This window comes from Dama dama, chromosome 5 (genome assembly GCF_033118175.1).
Source record: "Dama dama isolate Ldn47 chromosome 5, ASM3311817v1, whole genome shotgun sequence".
NCBI lineage: Eukaryota > Metazoa > Chordata > Mammalia > Artiodactyla > Cervidae > Dama > Dama dama.
In genome coordinates, this window is record NC_083685.1 from 107,401,656 (window position 1) to 107,416,416 (window position 14,761).

The 14,761-nt window shown below is 49.4% G+C and overlaps 1 protein-coding gene across 1 annotated transcript; it reads left to right on the forward strand.

The window, feature by feature from the left end:
• The first annotated feature begins 12,425 nt into the window (after positions 1-12,425).
• HOXB13 (homeobox B13) lies at positions 12,426-14,193 on the forward strand. Its single transcript, XM_061141115.1, has 2 exons — positions 12,426-13,029; positions 13,940-14,193. The coding sequence occupies exons 1-2, from the start codon at positions 12,426-12,428 to the stop codon at positions 14,191-14,193; spliced, it is 858 nt and encodes a 285-aa protein (XP_060997098.1).
• Positions 14,194-14,761: the final 568 nt, after the last annotated feature.

A 14,761-nucleotide genomic window follows, 5' to 3' on the forward strand; every position in this document is an offset into this window, starting at 1 on the left:
TGGAGTGGAGGTGCCGTTCCCTCCTCTGGGGGCTCTTCCTGAAGTAGGGATCTAACCCTGGGTCTTCTGCTTTGCCGGCAGATTCTTTACTGTCTGAGCCACCAGGGGGAGGAGCCTAGCCATCGGGTATCACTGCTCAAAGTAGCCAGACTGCTCCCAGACCCACTGTACCTCCAGACTCTTTTCAAATGAACACATTCAACCCAATCCCTCAAAAAGGTCTAAACAATGTAGACTCCCTGATGGTATAGACCCGCCCTGCAGTGCTAATGGCTCTACAGAGATCCCACACTCCTTGGAAGGAGCCTGCTTTGTAGGTGTCCGGCTTGGAGTTAAGAACTTTTAAGTTAAGTAGAAAGGAGAGTAAATCCTAGATAGCAGCAATTCCATGCTTGCACAGCAGAGATCTTGTGATGTGCAGCAAACATGAATCTTGGAAGATAAACATCAAATTTCAGAGGCCCCAGCGGTGGGAAGACCTGCAGCTGCCAGGTTGGCTGAAGCAAAATTCAGCATGCATTTCTAGTCTGCAATGAGATGGCTTCCCATATCCTTTGCAGACATTGCACAACAAGTGATTAATATATATAAGTGTACATGCGTGCACAAAACACCAGATTTTCTAAGGAAAAAACCCTGTCAGATAAGCAGTTGGGAAAACAAGACTAAATCTCTTAGTACTGCTGGCTGGCTGAGGAAGCTCTCTTTAAGCCAAAGTCACACCTTTATTTCACCCCAAGACCTTCAAAGGATAAATATGAGTTTTGTGTAAATCTCTGGAGAGGATCACAAGCTGCTTGTTACTCAAAATGGATTATGTGAGATTCAGTTTACGAGGGCAAACTGTATTTCACACATGAGTCACCTTGAATAACCCAATAATTAATTAAAACCACGTTCTGCAGTGGAGAATTTATTACATTCGCCGGCTTTTTATGAGCTAGGTGTAGTTTGGAAATGGAAAATGTGAGGACTCTTCAGTATGTCTGTGGTGCATTCTGCACTGGCTCACAGTGACTCCCTCTCTCCGGGTCCCAGAGAGCAGAGTCAGGGGTGTGGGACCTCAGTTGGGAAGGGTAGAGCCCAATTATTGCAGCTGAGTTGGACTCTCTTTCAGTTTTTGTAACCAGGGCCTGGGCCAGTGTTTCTTGGACTTCCTCTTGGAGATAAGTTGGGGCTTTGGGGGTGGTTGAGGGATCCCTGGAAAGAGGAAAGTGGTGTGACCAATAGAGAAGGGGCAATGGGGAGAGGGACGAGACAAAATCCTGACTTGTGCCAGGCTGCTTGGCAATTCCTGGGAAAGAGGAGTGGGCACTGTGGTACTTTTCTCCATGACAAGGAGGTCATAGCTTCTTTGACTGGATACCACCAAGTCCAGATCTTAGTTTGGAAGGAGGTGCTTTTTGTGTACCCAGCCAAAGAAGCTATGTGAGGAGGTGCTTTTCCATAGATATAGGACCAGAACAAGCTTGTAGGTTGGTTCTCTTCCCCTAGTAGAAATCCCACATTCATCTTAGGCACTACCAACTCAGAGCTGCAACTGGTTGGTTATAGGTATGTTGTAATCTTTATACAGCAACTCCACTTCCCTCATCTTTATTGTCTCCAAGCAGCCCTGTGCAGAAGGCTGGGCAGAGACAATCACTCCCACTTTACAGATGGCAAGACAGAGGGCTGGAGAGAGATGGCCAGCTCAAGGACATACAGCTAGCAACATGTGTCAGAGCAGGGAGAGAAATTCCAGCTCTCTGTGTCAATAATCCCTGAAGGGCAGGAAGGAATAAGAGATGGCAAAGCTAGTCTGGCCACTGCACCTTGGAAATAGACGATGCTCTTTAGTTCTCTTGGGAAGCATGGTGGCCTCTGGGGGCACCTCCAAGGAAGGGACTGGACAGTCCGCCCCAGTGGCAGTACTCTTGCCTCTAGATCTGAAGCTGAGTATCAGTCTTTGACACTCTTTGAAACCTGGATGATTCAAAGACTCATCAGAGGGTCCCATTCTTGACTGCCTGGGAGGGGAAGAGAGAGAGAGAGGTCCAAGGGCAATAAGGGAACCAAAGGAAGGCAGAATGTGGTCTGTGGAGGGAGGGGCATTGCCTGGCCCAGCTCCACTTTCTTTGGGAGAAGACACAGGAAACTGTGTAGTTTTCCTGTCCATGGCCGGCTCCCTGGACAGTGGAGCAAAACCTGTAACAATAAGTTTTTTGGTCTAACATAGAACAATAATCTTCCTTGAATATGACCAATACTTTTGGGGCTTCCCTGGTGGCTCAAAGGTAAAGAATGCACCTGCCAGTGCCTGCCAGTGCACAAGAGTCCCTGGAGAAGGAAATGGCAACTCACTCCAGTATTTTTGCCTGGGAAATTCCATGTGCAGAGGTGACTGCTGGGCTATAATCCGTGGGGTCGCAGAGTCTGAAAGGACTTAGTGACTAAACAACAAAATATCTCTGGGAATTGGGTTGACTCAGGTTTTTAAATAAACAAATGGTGTGAAAAAAAGGAGACAAGGAAACTGCTATAAGAAACTTGAGACATGTCAACTAAATGTAATGTGTGACTTTATTTCGATTATGATTTGAGCAAACTAATTGTAAAAAGACAATTTTGGGACAACTGAGGAAACTGAGACATGGATAGTATTAAAAGATTATTGTTAATTTTGTTACGTGTGATAATCACATGAAGGAACAGTTAAAAAAAAAAAGAAGTCTTTATCTGTGAAGGATTCAAACAAAGTATTTTTGGATGAAATGCTGCCTGTGACTTGCTTTAAAATACTCCAGAAAAAAACCTGAAATATGATTGGTTTTGAGTTGATAAGGGTTGACACTGAGTGATGAGTTTAAGGAGTTATTATACTCTTCTGTATGTATGAAATTTCATTTTTACTGTTTTCTGTGTATGTGAAGTTTGCCACTAGAAAACAAATCAACAAGGCTGTGGATCCACATCCCCCAAATCCACACACACACTCAATATCAAGGAGTGTGTCTTTGAGAACCCTCATGGAATCAAGTTCAGAATGTTTAGGCTCATCAAACTCCCATTTTTCCCCAGGGAGAGAGCAGGGTTGGAAAGTATTTTAGCACCAGACTGACTCCATCGTTTTCTTTCTCTGCAGTGCTATAGGGCCATGAGACGCCGAGGAGTTTGAGTCTCAGAGGATTCAGCTACAGGTGAATATTTCCAGGCATAGCTCCCTCCTTGCTCTAATGGACAAAGCTCCAAAATGAAACAGGGTGGCAAGGGTATGGACAAGTGAGTTGAGTTCAGCCCATAACTTTATGGTTTTACATCAACTATGCCTCGATTTCTTTAAATGCTACGTGTTAAAGGAATCCTTTTATTTTGGAGTCAATATTTTCCCCAAATCCATTTGTTTCCTCCTTTTCCCTTTAGTAACTTCCCAAATATCTCATCTATTTGTATAAGGTAGTACTTTTAAATGGGATTCCTTTCCATTTTAAAAGTTGGAAACGACTTGGACTTGGTGTTTAAATAGGAAGAGAACGTGAAATGGTCAGAGCCTGGATTTGGTGCCACAAAGACCAGTGTTGGAGTTCGGACTTCATTATTCATCAGTCTCTAGAAGTTGAACGAATTAATCTCCTAAACCTCAGTTTTCTGATCTACAAAACGGGAGTAACAATTGCCCTTTACGCAGTTCTCTTGCTGTGAGGATTAAAGGAAAGGCACATACGGGGCGCTTACAGTCCCTGACATCCACACACGGGTTACGAAGACGTTGACATTTCTGAAGGGCCGCCCCAAGAAGCCGGAGGAGCAGGGCAGGACCGTTGGGGCGTGAGAAGCTGGCCAAAGCGGTGTCCGGGAGGCTGAGAAGCAAACCGCGAGGGCAGACGCCAGCGCTCCTCCCTCCGATGCTCTAAGCGGGTTTTGGTCCAGCGGGAACTTCCGCCCTGAGGTCAACCTCCGCCTGAGGATGCGGGATTCCTGGAGGGCAAGGTGCACTTAGCGAGGTAGAGGAGGTCTCCGGTGGGTGGGAGAAAGAGAGGGCTCCCCTGCTCTCCAGCTGTGCCTTTGCGGTTAGAGACCTCACCCGCCGGCGGGGCCGCTTTGCCACACACCAGCGGGCGCACAAACCTCGCTGGGTGCGGTGCCTTCCGTTGCATTACTGAAAAATCTGCCCTACCAGGCGTTTACACAAGGGCAAGGAAGGGAATTAAGGCTCTTGGACAAAAGCGGGGAAGTCCTCAGGCCCCCCTCGTCTTGAGTGGGTTCCTTGGGAGCCTCCTAGCCCGCCTAACTTGCACTGATCTCAGGCCAGGAAGGGCCCCTCAGGACAAGATTGCCGTTCATTTGCACCTCCCCGGGTTCAAGGCTTGGCCTGCATCTCTGGGACAGACGATTCCTGAGGCTAGAAAACCATGTCGATGGGGCAAGCTGAGGGTAAATGAACCCAAAAGTAGGCTAATGTGAGGGATTCCAAGGACAGAGAGCACCCCCAATCTGTCTGCATCACCCCCTAAATACACACACACACACACACACACACACACACACACACACACACAACTACAGAGCTGGATTGGGCCTGCAGTGGATCCTGGAGGGGATGGAAATATGCGGTCTGTTTCCCATGACTCTTCCTCAGGCCCCCATCTGGGCCTCTGGGGCTAAGCTCTGTTCATATGAAAGTTTCCAGGCTGATCTCAGGAATAAGTAACTGGAATCCTGGTCTTGTCTAGAGTAGCTGCAACAGTCAGACAAGCAATGCTTCAGCCTGGGAGGGGGTGCTCTTGTAACCAAGCTTTGACCCCCTAGGACCTGGTAGATAAGGAGCTGAGACTTGAAAACCACTCTGAACTTGTGAAGCTTCTACACAGTCACTCAAAAGTCCCTGTCTGACCTTGGGACTCCCTGGGAGAGGCATGGAGATGGATAGTCAGGTATCACTGGAAGTTCCAATGTTACATCCAGCCACCGTAACTGACTACTGAAGGTAGACATCCCTCTCCTGCTCCCACTATGGCAGCACAGAGCTGCCTGGAGTCACAGAATTGGCTGTGGATTTCCTGAGGTCGAGTCATTTTGACTTGGGCAAGACAGCTTCTTTTCCTCAGCATCTGCCACCCAGCCACTGAAGCACATAGCTAACTAGAATTGAATGATCTCTAAGGATCCTCCAAATTCCAAATGCCAACTTCCTAGTTTGGGTAAGTAAGGAATTTGAGGCTTCCTATTCTAACCTTCTAGATCCTTAGCTTCTAATTTAGCTTCTATACCTAGAGCTTCTAAGATTGGAATCTCCTCCCAAGCCCTACCCTGGCCACATAAGCAATGTGAGGGGAAAGTAAAGATCTTCATGTCTCTAGGGAAAAGATTTTTGGCATCTGGGGACAATAACAGCCACAATCCTTTCAAATCATGGATAAGTCTGTGGACTCAATGGAGACCAAATAATAAAACAATTTTTTTTTTTCCTAGTGGGTGATTTTCTCGTTTAAAGTGAAAGGCATTTCATATAGCTTCTCAGAACTCTTAGAAAATCTCTGGCGGAGAGTAGAGGGGAAGAAGTCCTAGTTTAAGTCCAAGTGATCAAGAGGTGAGCAGATTATGAGCCCAGAGCTCTGCTCCAATCCCTATCCTCACTTTGATGGAGTTCCTTATGTGTGGCCAAATATCAGCTCTGGACATCTAGGGTCCCATTGTAGACAATTGGATAGATTCCTCCAGGCTTATAAGGTATCAGGGTCTGAGGTAAATGGCCAGATCAGAACCTTGGGGGCCTGGCTGAGATGGGAGTCCTTAGGTGGTAACTAGGGCAGAGTCCTTAGGTGGTAACCAGGAACTACCTCATATTCATCTCAGGTTGGGATTCAGAAAGGTAGATGGGGTGTGTGTGTGTGTGTGTGTGTGTGTGTGTGTGTGTGTGTGTGTGTGTGTGTGTGTGTGTAGCCAGACACTCTGGGATGCAGGAGGGTTATTTTCAAACCTTAAATGAATTATAAGAAGGTAATCTTTGTGGCATTTTCCCCTCCCATCTTGGTTGTGCTTCTTCAAAGACAGGAACCGATGAGCAACATGGACAGGATAGCTGTTAGAAAAACGGCCATTTTCTTTGGTCCGTGTGTGTGTGTGTGTGTGTGTGTGAGTGTGTGTGTGAAATGCTTGCCTTTCTCCTCTCCCAGCTTTGTTTCTTGGAACATATAATTCAGAGGAAAAGGGAAAAACTCTTGCTGTGGTGGTGGATGGAAGAGGATGACAAGATGGTCTGGTTCTGGGCCATTGGAAGGGTCTCAGATCTCTCAGCCAGGGGAATGGGGGAATCAGAGCAAGAAATCAAATCTATCAAACTGTACTTTCCCCTAAACTTCAAACCTACAGCTCCACTTCAGGCCAAATAGGTGGGTTTGGGACTGGTGGGGCCAGAGCCTCCATGTTGGCAGTCCTCTTGATTTCAGGAGTGAAAACTTAGTGTTTGCCTCTAGCAGAGTCTATATGTGAGTAGCCAGAATTTATCCTAATAATTATCACTTACATCCAACATTCTCTGAGGGGGAAAAAACAAGGTGAAGATGGGGATAGGGGAGTTGTAAGAGACTCAGACTGCTTTCTTGAATTTGCAGGTAGGATTCTTGATATATTCCCCATTCCTGAGCCCATCCAGGATCCTAGGGGCTGAAACAGAGGAAGCTGAGTTTCTGAGGGCCCTGGAAGCATCTACAAACCCCAAAGGCATTGGCTGTGGGCTCCCATTTGAGGAACTCACCCTTGTGAGTGTGTGTAGGCGGTGGGAAGGCTGGAGGGCTCCGGGGAAATACAGGGTGAGGGTTGGAGGAGGTGATCTCCAGCACCAGTTATGTCCCATTTAATGGGCTACTGAGGAGTTTACACCCTGGGGCTGAGTGTCCCAACTAAGTCAGTACATGTCAGTTGCCTCACAGAGGCTAGGTCGCAGGGCTGGGGCTCCCTCAAGGACCTAATAGCTGTGCCGTGCCCTAGACCCGTGCAGAATAATCAGTGGTGAGCCTAGAAGCCTCTTGCTGACTCCCTCCATGACTCGCCTCCTCACTAACGCCCTCAACCTCCAGTAATCTGTCCCTTCCCTGTTCCTGCCTGCGCACCACCCTTGTGTCCAAAGTGAACAGTGACCGCAGACTAAAAGGGAAGCTGATCCAGCCCTTCCCTCCTTACACAGGGCAGATAGGAAAATGGAGGCGCAGAGAGGGGAGATGACATTGCCCACCATGCCAAGCGAGATTAGACCCTTACCTGAGCCTTGTGCTCCCCACTCCTGATGGTTGGGGCCAGATGCCACCGGGCTTTTCTGGGTTGGGGTTGTGGGCAGGTGACCTGGTCGGCCTCCCAGCAAAGCGTACTTCCTGCAAGGAGGCTGGGGCCCCTCCGCGGTGGGCCTTTCAACCTGGCACGCACACGTATGGCAGGCAGGATCAGTCGGCGGGCTTGCCCCGGAGAGCTGCTCTGTTCAGCACCCCCACAGCTTTACTCCCATCCCCCTTCTCGCTCTCTGCCTCCCTCCCTTGGCTCTTGGCCCCACTCACGGTTCCTGACTCAATGCTTCTCTGGTTTCTGGGCGCCATCAGGACCGCGGCAGCGATGTGGCTGGCACTAGCTTCTCCCCTTAGCAGATAGTCTTTGATTGCTCCTCAGATCCACTTGCTGGGTGGTGAAGGCCTAATAGGCTCTAATTTCTGGATCCTCAGCCTCAGCTTCTGAAGCACTTGCGTTTGTCCTGAGAGGGTCCTAATCCCAAGGATGTCGCAGGGCTGACAGGGTGAGAGGGACATGGAGGTGAGAGTGGCCTCCTCCTGACCAGCCAGGCCTCCACTCTTGTAGCTGGAGTGGAGCTCCACTCTTGTAGTTCTTGTAGCTCCCAGACTCTGCCGTCATTTTGTCCAAAACATTTTCCTGTGAGGCCTGGCCAGAGCCTGCCTGATTTCACAGAGAAGGGCCCCAGTTCAGGCTGGCTGGAGATCGGGCTGCAGGACCGCCCTACAAGGTGCCTGCCAAGGTCAGACTGTGGTGGTGGGGAGCCCCCGGCAGGCTCTATGCCGCCCTCAGAGAACAATGGAAAATTGAGAGGGCCAGGAAAGGGGTAGAGAAAAGTGAAAAGGGAAATAAGAGGGGGGGAAATAGAAAAAAATAAAATAGATGAGAGGGAAAGACAGAAAAGGAGGAGGGAAGGAAAAAGGAGAAAATGAAAGAAAGAAAAGTGAGAGGATGAAGAAGCAAACAAGCGAAAAGCAGTGTACGCGAGTTGGAGAACTAGAAAGTAACCAAGGAAAAAACAAAGGTAATCGGCGGTGGGGTGGGGAGAAAGTAAGCAGTAAAGACGGAAAGAAAGAAAATAAGAATGTCCCCAAAGCAAGATAACCAAAATTGAAGGAGAGAAAGGCAGAAAGAAGAACACAAATATAAAAAGGAAAGAAAGATACTGAAAGACTAAAGACAGATTAAGGAACATAGAGACAGAAAGAAAGGAACATAGAGACAGAAAGAAAGGATGGAAGAAAAGCCCAAAGAGAGGCATGCACCCTGTTAGCCCATTTTCATGAGATCAACCTCCTCAAGCAGTTCCACCAGGCCCGCGCAGTCTAGCCGGCCAGCGGAGCCCCGACCTTTCCAGAATCGCTGCGAATTCTTGTTTTTCATCACAACCGACTGAAAGCTGCAGGACCTCGTATATTCCTCCAGGTGGGAGAACGAAAAATAAACCATAATTTAACAAATGCCCCAAGCGGGGCGGGTTGGCTTCTCTCGCCCCCTCCCCCTAGTCGGCTGTCCAGAGCCCCAGCTCCACGGGCGCAGACAAGGAGGTGCCCACCGGCTGGAACCCCTGCGGCCGCGCTCAAAGGCCTGGCTGTAAAGGTCAAAGGCGGTCTGTGGGGCCGCTCTGAATGGGCTCCCGGAGGTAAACAGACTCTTAACTTTCAACTTGGCCTTGACCTTCCTGGAGGTGTCTGGCCCGTATGTAAAGGAGCAGCTGAGGCTTTTCTGTGAGTTTGGCTGGGTCAGTAAACCGGGTTGGGGGTCGGGGAGGCTCAGGGATCCTGAGGGTCTGTCTGGAGGCTCCCAGCAGGACAAAAAGGAATCTGTGGGGCTGGGGGAAGGGCTGGCTCAGCCCAGGCGGGTGGGAGGTCACGATGCCTTGGTTGTTCTAAATTCCGCCCTCAACTCTAGAGGTCAGGGAGGATACTGAGGTGCTGAGCCTCAGGTTCTGTACGTGGGAACTGCAGGCGAGTAGGCTGAACGAGGCAAGTGAGAAGGGACCAATCAATACTTGTTAGGGAAACTGTTCTTTTCTTTTCAAATAAAAACAGGTGGTTTGTAGTTCATTAGAAACGGAAACACATACAGAAACACAAATAGAACCCATTTATTCGGCTTATGAAATGCTTTCATGTGCAAAAAAATCTTCACAGCATTTCTGAGGGGTAGAAATTACTGTGCCTTTGAGAAGACATAATTTTACAGATAAGACTTACTCTGCCTTACTTGACTCCAGTTGAGGTCTATGACAGGTCATAGATGTTTGCAAATACATAAACATGTACAGAAAATGGGAGCACATGCACATATATTAATGTGATATTTGGAACTGTTCCCTAGAATCTACTAGATGCTAAATAAATTGTAGAGTAAAACAGAAACAACCCCCCACCCCGTAGTATTTATTTGTATTGAATTGTATCTGTTTACTTAGAGGTCTCCAGCAAAGTTGGTGAGCTTCTCCAGGGCAAGGTTTGAGTTGCTCTTCTCTGCATTCTACAATGATGCAGAGTTACATGCATTCAGCTGCTTATTTCTGTAAGACATAGACAAGAACATTAATATCCAAAAAGCACAATGGCAGGCAATATTGCTATGAATCTTGAAATTTTTGTATTTAATTATTTTCCTTCTAAAAAATAGAGATAAGCTGATGTAATGTGAAGAAATATCCCATGAACATCTGGAATTTTTACAGTGAACATACCCATGTAACTAGCATATAGATAGAGATCTGAGATCCAGAACATTTCCAGCCTTATGTCACCTACTAGTCAGAAGCTCCCCTCCCCAGGGCAATCTATTCTGACTTCTATCACCATAGATTTGATTTTCGCTATTCTTGGTTGAACTGCATAGAAATAGAATCATACAAAATTTACTCTTTTGTGTAGCTTCTTTTACCCACCTATCGGTGCAATTTATCTATGTTGTGTGTAGCAGTGTTTTTTAAAATTGCTGTGTAGCACTATTGATGAACATTTGGGTTGTTTCTATTTTTGAGCTACAATAAATAAATCTGCTTTAGATATTTTAGTACTTGCCTATTGATGGATATAAACATTCATTTCTTTTGGGTATATTCCCGGGAATGGAATTGATTTATCTATTTATAAAATTTAGGGATCTAGTCATGCCTGTGTTTTCATCTACCAAGCAAAAAGCAGTAAAAAATTCTTAGTCGTTAGGTAAAAATCCTGGTATTTCTGCCTTTCATAATCAGATAAGCAAGAGGCCATAGTAAAAACTGGAAAGCACCAAAGAGACATCGCCTCCCTTTTCTCTTCTGTTGTTTTCAAATACAACAAAATCCAGTGAGGATTTCATGCTTAGTGTCTTCAATTATCAGCAATGATCACTGAAAGTAAGCTATACTCTTCCCTACAGCCCTGCAACTTGGAGCAATTCCGGTTGCATGGGCCGTTTCCTGAAAGATAGCTCAAGTTCAGACTCAGGTTGGTGAGGGGGTATGGCCAAGCCCACCTAGAGTGCAGGGTAGTTTGTTCTATAAAATTGCCATGACCTTGGTGTAGAATCCAAAACTTCCTGTCTTCTCCAGAAAACCTGCGAGTTCTAGAAAAAGTGAACCCAGAAGATTTGATTTGGGAGGGGTAGTGATGGAAAATCTCTGAAGACAGATCTGTGGGGGAAAAAAAATGGTTTGGGGCTTCTGCCTTGCACTGCACAATAGTTCCCAACAGATGGGTCTCAGATAATTCCTCCAGTGGTTGAGATTCCCTCTCTCATGCCCTTTTCCTTCTTAGGAAAGGGAAAGCCTGGAGGAAGCACATAGGGGTCCTGGGTTTTCTGGTCCTAGGCTTGGATTGGGAGCATGCCACGACCAGGGTGAGTTTTCTGGGCCCCGAGGAATGTAGGGGAAGACAGAGAGACTGGGTACTTCATAAAGGCCAGACTTGTGTATTCTTGGGGTCCAGATTCCCCCGAACTAGTTCTTTGCCAGCTAGCCAGGCCTGGTTTTCTGGAAATAATCTTAGATCCCAGAAAAGGGGGGAAGGGTTTATCTTTTCTGACTGGTACTTCAGGATTTTATAACATTCTATCTCAAACCCGTCCTTCAACTTCTCTTCCTTACTGTGTCTCTGGATCACATTTTCCTGGCTCTCTCTCTGAATAAACAGGTCGTATGTGACATCTTTCCGTATTTCTTTCCCCATCCTAAAACGGAAATCCAAACCCCCTTTTACAGGCCAATTCCAGAAGCTCCACTTCCGCGTCAGGTCTGAACCTTTAGCGTCTGCAGTTCTCATGTCTCCTTCGGAGTCCGTGTCCCGCTCCCTCTGCTTTCCACCCCTCTTCGAATCCCGAGCTTTATAGGCTATGCGCGGTATCCTAGGCACTTCCCGAGGTCCAGGAGTAGCTTATTACTGCGCATCCAGAATGGGAGGGGCACCTGGAGTGAACTGGGATGCTAGTACTGGGACCCCCAAGCAAGGAGCTTCCAGAAATACTCCTTAACTCCCATTTTCTAGCCCCTTCTGGCTCAGACGCATTCCTGGGTTTTTCCTTTCAGGCTCAGAGAGGCCTCTAGGCCCCACCCTCAACTCCCCTTCCCCCCGCGAGATGGACACTTTATAGGGAGAGCTTTTTATTCTCTCGTTAAACCTGCCAAAGCACAGGAGACAGAGAGCCAGGGAGCGAGAGGAGGCGACCGAGGTGGGGCTGGCTCCGTCTCTCCTCTCCCGCCTCCCCACCCCCGACGTAGCTGGGTTGTTCCAAACCGGAAAGCGGCGGGAAGACACCCCGTCTCTTTTCTCTCATTTTCAAATGCAATTAAAAAAAGAAAAAAGCTGAGAGAAAGAGAGGAGGGAGGAGAGTGAGAAGGAGGAAGGCGGGGAGAGAAGGAAGGAGGAGGGAGGGAGCGAGGGAGGGTGAGGGGGGGAAAGAGAGAAAGCGCGGGTAAAGTATTTTCGCAATTTCTGCAGAGAAGATTTTATGAGCTTCTCTTCTCCAGGCCGCAGCCAATCAGCCCGCGTGCCCGGGCACCTGCGGCTCCTGCGTCACGACGGCCTGGCTGAGCGAATGCAGGCACCCAGCGAGCTGCCAGCGATTTAAAACGCTTTGGATTCCCCGGGCCTGGGTGGGGAGAGCGAGCTGGGTGCCCCCTGTACCCCCCACCCCCAGCGCCTCATGAGCCGATCCTCGGCCCCATGGAGCCCGGCACTTATACCACTTTGGACGGCGCCAAGGAGATCGAAGGCTTGCTGGGAGCTGGAGGGAGTCGGAACCTGGTCACCCACTCCCCACTGACCAGCCATCCAGCGGCGGCCCCTACGCTGATGCCTGCTGTCAACTATGCCCCGCTGGATCTGCCAGGCTCTGCGGAACCGCCAAAGCAGTGCCACCCATGCCCCGGGGTGCCCCAGGGGGCGTCCCCAGCTCCAGTGCCTTACGGCTACTTTGGAGGCGGGTACTACTCCTGTCGAGTGTCCCGAAGCTCGCTGAAGCCCTGTGCCCAGGCGGCCACTCTGGCTGCCTACCCTGCGGAAACTCCTGCGTCCGGGGAGGAGTACCCCAGCCGCCCCACCGAGTTTGCCTTCTACCCGGGATACCCGGGACCCTACCAGCCTGTGGCCAGTTACCTGGATGTGTCGGTGGTGCAGACATTGGGTGCCCCGGGGGAGCCTCGCCACGACGCCCTGCTGCCTGTGGACAGTTACCAGCCCTGGGCCCTCACCAGTGGCTGGAACAGCCAGATGTGTTGCCAGGGAGAACAGAACCCCCCAGGTCCTTTCTGGAAGGCAGCATTTGCAGGTAAGCTGCTCTGGATGCCCTTGGTGCTGAGTGTGGCGTTCTAGACCCTGCCTGGATGGGTCTTGGGGCTGGTGAGGAGGAGCTTGGTTCTCCTTGGTTGGCTATGAGGGCTCTGAAGGAGGGTGCAGGCATTAGAGAGCCTGGGTGAAGGCCTCAGAGGGTCAGTGTGAGGGGCCTGAGCTGGGTGCTATTTGAAGCCTGAGGCCCACCAGGTCCCTGATCTCCCTGGGAGGCCATGGGACCAGTCTTTCAATATGTCGGAGTGCTTGACTCTCTTTGCTGTTGTTTGGGACTTAGGGTGTTCCTGCCCATCAGGACCCCAGTTTAAATCCTCTCAATTCATTGAGTGTGGGGGTGCAGCTGGGTGGGGACAGAGAAATTGGTTGTTCTGTAACCCCTTTCTCTCAGATGAGTTTTTCAGTTTCCAAAGGGAAGTGTAGATTTCCTGCAGCCATAACTCAGGTGTGTGCATTGGTGCGTGTGTGTGTGTGTGTGTGTGTGTGTGTGTGTTGGGAGTAGGGGCAGAAATGTGTTCCCTCCTGTACAGAATTTGCTTGTAGTATCTTTAAGAGTGGCCAAGAGTTGGAAAATGCATATGAGGGTGGACAAATATAGACGGTGGGCAAAGGTCTGGCCGTATGTGATGGGTGTGTTTGCAGACTGCAGGCGTGAAGGCAGTGATGAGTGAGGGTGGCCTGCAGAACTCTCCTCTTTCCAAGGCTGGGTGGATCAGGAAACCAACCAGCCGGAAGCGGAGGTGTCCTCTTGTGCTTTGGGGAAATGGCAGTGCCTGAATGGTAACCTGAGTGCTCCTGTAGGATGACCTAGGTTGTGGGGCCTGGGTCAGACCCTGGGCTTGCGCCAGGCCGTGGTCTGAGCATGTCTCTCTCTCCCTCCCTCTCCTGCATAGACTCAAGCGTGCAGCATCCGCCTGACGGCTGCGCCTTCCGCCGAGGTCGCAAGAAGCGCATTCCCTACAGCAAGGGGCAGTTGCGGGAACTGGAGCGCGAGTATTCAGCTAACAAGTTCATCACCAAGGACAAGAGGCGCAAGATCTCGGCTGCCACCAGCCTCTCAGAGCGCCAGATCACCATCTGGTTTCAGAATCGCCGGGTCAAGGAGAAGAAGGTCCTCGCCAAGGTCAAAACCAGTGCTACTCCATGAGGGAGCTCCCTGGCTCTGGCTGGGAGGGGGAAGGGGGGAGTTGGGGTATCCTGGTGAGACCAGGAGCCTGCCTCGGCCAAGCTGGGGCCCAGGACTCTGCTGAGAGGCCCCCAGAAGTGACACTCTTCCCAGGCCAATGTTCCTGGGCTGTTCTTCAGGGACAGTCTGGATACCCCATGGATCACAGAGAGCCAGCAAGGCCCAGAGTTACAGCCCAGTCCACCAGGTAACACTACCCAAATGACCTTGTCCCAGTCATAATCATTCATTCTGGCAGTTGCAATAATCACCATAACCAGTACTAGTTGCCATGATAATTAGTATCATATTTTCTATGTAGAGCTCTGTAGAGCACTTTTAGAAACTGCTTTTGTGGATTGAGCTGATCATGAATAAACTTGGAAGGAGACCGGTGACAGGACAGCTTCCTCTGGAACCTCTTCCATTTCCAAAGCCTGTCCACGTTCCAGTGAAGGCAGAGGAGACAAGAAATGGCAGATTTACCCCTGGAACTACATTTCCCATTGCCTCTTTAGCATTTTTTTTTCTAAGATGACAGCTAGGCAGG

Coding starts and splice junctions, on each gene's coding strand:
- HOXB13 (XM_061141115.1), top strand. CDS start 12,426: ATGGAGCCCGGCACTTATACCACTTTGGACGGCGCCAAGGAGATCGAA. Junction 13,030..13,939: donor CTGGAAGGCAGCATTTGCAG/GTAAGCTGCTCT, acceptor TCTCCTGCATAG/ACTCAAGCGTGCAGCATCCG.